General features: G+C 46.0%; 1 protein-coding gene across 1 annotated transcript; it reads right to left on the reverse strand.

The window, feature by feature from the left end:
• Positions 1–353: 353 nt before the first annotated feature.
• On the reverse strand, positions 354–3,343 carry LOC147893399 (RNA polymerase sigma factor sigE, chloroplastic/mitochondrial-like). Its single transcript, XM_087386513.1, has 5 exons — positions 2,438–3,343; positions 2,214–2,360; positions 1,884–2,120; positions 1,476–1,778; positions 354–866 (listed from the first exon to the last, which is right to left on the reverse strand). Exons 1-5 carry the CDS (start codon positions 3,149–3,151, stop codon positions 639–641), a joined length of 1,629 nt encoding a protein of 542 aa, XP_087242639.1. The 5' UTR covers positions 3,152–3,343; the 3' UTR covers positions 354–638.
• Positions 3,344–3,750: the final 407 nt, after the last annotated feature.

Consider the following 3,750-nt stretch of genomic DNA (forward strand, 5'->3'; position numbering starts at 1 on the left):
AATCATCTTTCATGTGTAAAGTGAGTATCATCTCTCAAGCACGTTAGCTTTCTATTCTGTGATTTGCATGACAATATGGCCACATGAGTGAAATATGGCTCTAAGGCCTTTGACAAGTGCCTATGAGTCCCTTTGGAGGAGGAGGACAAACCCTTTTATGCTCTTTAAAAAGATAAACATGCCCTCGTAGGCCTTACTCTCTAGAATATAAATTTGAACGGAGTTGTGTGGTGGGCTTGGGGGGGGGAAAGAGAGGTGATGTCGGTAATAAATGTGCATATTCTCCTAAAAGTGGGTCCAAAAATTTGTACTAGGTTGCACAATCTCCACCATAAAATTTTTATTGATATGATGAATGCTGGCCCTTAGCAAGGGAAAAAAAAGTCTTATATAGACCCCACATATTTCCTCATGTGGATGTCTATGCAAGTTTGCTTTATTCACCATTTACAAATTGAGTCATTGGTCCAATTTTCCCACTACATCCTATAACATCAACCGATTGTTGTTTCATTCTTTTATAATCATGCAAGAGGCTCCCAACAATACTAGCTCCTTGCCATAGACTCTTAAAAATAATTTTCAATGGATATCTAACATATTATCTAACAGAGAATATTTGCTCAAGAAGATAGAAATCAAATGGGGATTGGGCTAAGAGCAGAGGGAGACGTGAGGTAAGAGCGAAGGTAGGCAAGTCGAGCGGGGTGCTTGAGCTTTAGCAAGCCTAGAGCTTCATACTTGCGAGCCATCTCCCTTGACATCCTTAAATTGCGCCCTACTTCCCCTAGTGACCGTTCACCCTTGCCATCCAATCCGAACCGCTGCCTCAGCACCAGACTCTCCTTGGGCTTAAGCGAATCAAGCTGCACAGTGGCACAATGGATGTTTTTAGAAAAGGTATACTTATATAATTATATAAAATACTGTGGAAAGTTAGCCAAGCTAAATGACAAAATATAGCAATGGTTTTACATATTTTCTATCAAATTTTGAAAGAAATCATCCATGCAAAGTGCACACAACAATTCCATTCATCCATCTCTATATCTCTATCTCCTCACCAATCCGACCTACTCACCTACATGGCTACCATGTCGTGCAGTCCAAGCCCTAACACTACTATTGCCACATAAGTTTAGTAGCTTTTATATTGGTGTGGAGAGATTGCATGCATGTTGATTGGGGAATACAAACTCACACCAAAATAAAAAGTTTTACTTGTAACGAAAGTAACATGAAGAGATTCGATTGGAGAGAAAAATTCCATTCATCCCAATTTCCAATCCAATCACACCTACATCACTAATTAAGAAATCATCCATGCACACAATTCCATTCATCCATATCTCCTCAGCAATCCAATCTAGTCACAAGAAATCATCCATTCAGAGTGGACACAACAATTCCATTCATCCATCTCTATCTCTATCTCCTCACCAAGCCAATCTATTAGATTCACTACTTGTGCTTACCACGTCGTCCAGGCCAAGCCGCAGCATCATATCTGCTATGGCCGCATGAGTTCCGCCCAACAACAACCTGGGAAATTGTAGAGACACATCCTGAAGCTGCTGCGGATCCTCTAAATTGTGAATCATCTCTGAGCCAGTCACTCGATCTCTCGCATGCAGCGAAGTCAGTTTCTGGCCCGACCGCATTACTGTCATGTACCTCTGCTTATCTATGCCGACACGTTCCATAATTTCCTCTGCAGCCGGAGCTCTTCCCAGTTCCCACAGCAATTCCAACGTCATTCTTTTAATGTTCAACTTGAGCTGCGCGACATAATATCACGATTGGAATCTGTAGACTGCACGAATGCATGCTTGAAACTAGCTAAGTTCAGCACTGTCAACGAAGAATTCATAGCCGCTACTCACCTCAGCTACATTAAAAGGGGACCTCACGGGATGCCCCGACCTCGTTTGTGCACGCAACATTGAGTTGCGGATCCAAAAGATCGCATAGGTAGAAAAACGGACACCTTTGTTAGGTTCGAATCTCTCCACTGCAACGATCAGACCTTTCACACCTTCCTGGCAAAGGTCGGAGATCGACAAGCTGCTTCTTTCCCAGTGATATCGACGCGCTAGGTAGAGCACCAGCCTCAGATTGAGCTGTAGGTGAAACCAGCTAGTTAATATACTACTTGATCATAACGTATCATATTACAGTGTTAAATAGATCAGGATTGGAGGGTAACACGAAACCTGAACAAGCTTGTTTCGTGCGGCTTCGCCCACGGCTATATGCCTTCTCAACGTACGCAAGTCCATCCTGGCTGCTCGCGCAAACTGATCATCCGTAGGTTCTCTCACGAGCTGCTCCTGCATACGCACCTTAAGCCTCTGCAACGCCTGTGATTGAAGAAGTGGTCAACACGACTGAAAGGCGACTCAACTAATTCCATTGTAACAGAAAAGTTCTAACTCACCTTAAATGGTTTCATGATGGAGGCTAACCATCGTTCTTCCTCTGCGCTCAGCAACTCCCTCCGGAGCTTGTTCCAATTCTGTGCCATGAGATTGGCCGAGGTTCCACCGTATTGACGCACCAATTGACTTACACAGGCTGAGAACAGATCTGGCGGATCACTCTCACCCATCACATGATATTGAGACTCGATGCCAATCTTGTCAAATCTCTTCCTTCGCAAGGATACTCGCATCTTCAAGTCTTTCCGTCGCCTACACCTTTCACCTGCAGTACTTGTTTCACCTGCAATACTTGTTGCGAGGTCGAGACGACCTTCAACTCGGGGAGACAGATCAGCAGGCGCCACCTGGAAATCGGAGTCGTTGGAGGCCAGAACCGCGGGACTAAGAGATGGACGTCTTGTGAAGATTTGTTCAAGAACAACAGCAGCTTCTCCGTAGTCTAGTTCTGAACCCTTAGAGCTAGCAGTGCGCTTCTTCCTGGGCGCTTTTTGATCCGATTTTTGCACCGTTCCATTCCTCGACGATCGCGCAGATTCTGCGGTCAGCTGCACATCTCCTGGTTTCTGTTCAAGCTGCAAAAGGCTGCGAATGGGAGGACCGGGGAGTAGGGGAGGCTGACCAGAAGCTTTAGAGTTTACAATCCAAGGACGGCTATTCAAGGAGAGGGAGGCAGGAATGCATTTTGGATCTGCGATCACGACGACGCCCATGCCCAAATTACGTGAAGGAAGAAGAAGCTAAGAGATGTGGAGGTGCGAATAGCAAGGTTGAGAGGAGAAGGATGCTAATGGCAGCTTTGAAAATTGGCACAGGAAGAGCAATGAGGAAGTAGAAGGGGCACGAGCGAGCACCACGAAAAGTAGATAGGCTTTGGAGCAAAGTGACAAGTTAAGTTTTGTGTGTCTTTGTGCCTTCCACCCATCCTCTAACCCCCTCCACATAATACTCTTGCCACTTGGCAAAAAGGTTAGATACCCTCCTCTCTCGACTCCATGGTCACCTCTTTGACCACCTTGGCATATTAGCCTACGGCCACCACTAGATGCTCACCTACGGCCACCACCATTGTAGTAGAGCCACGTGGAGCATCCCCATTCGGACCGCTACTTTCGCTGCTCAAGCACAACTTGGGGCGAGGGATTTCTTCTCGGCAACATTTCTTATACCTTGCTCTTGGTGGGCTTGGAACACGTGACCTCCTGCCACATAACACGAGACATGTCCACCAAGCCCATGGCCATGTGAACCCTACCCCATGGCTTGGGTGGGGTTCGGGTGAGTGAGACTCCCTGCTCAAGCACAAGTTGGA

The sequence above is a fragment of the Dipteris shenzhenensis genome, chromosome 15, assembly GCF_047967505.1.
Source record: "Dipteris shenzhenensis isolate YYH24624 ecotype China chromosome 15, Dip_SZ_1.0, whole genome shotgun sequence".
Classification (NCBI taxonomy): Eukaryota; Viridiplantae; Streptophyta; class Polypodiopsida; order Gleicheniales; family Dipteridaceae; genus Dipteris; species Dipteris shenzhenensis.

Excerpts from the sequence above, each read along its gene's own strand:
- LOC147893399 (XM_087386513.1), bottom strand. The coding sequence starts at position 3,151 with ATGGGCGTCGTCGTGATCGCAGATCCAAAATGCATTCCTGCCTCCCTC. Across the intron at positions 2,121-2,213 it reads CACGAAACAAGCTTGTTCAG|CTCAATCTGAGGCTGGTGCT; the intron begins GTTTCGTGTTAC and ends TTTCACCTACAG. Across the intron at positions 1,779-1,883 it reads CCCCTTTTAATGTAGCTGAG|CTCAAGTTGAACATTAAAAG; the intron begins GTGAGTAGCGGC and ends TATGTCGCGCAG.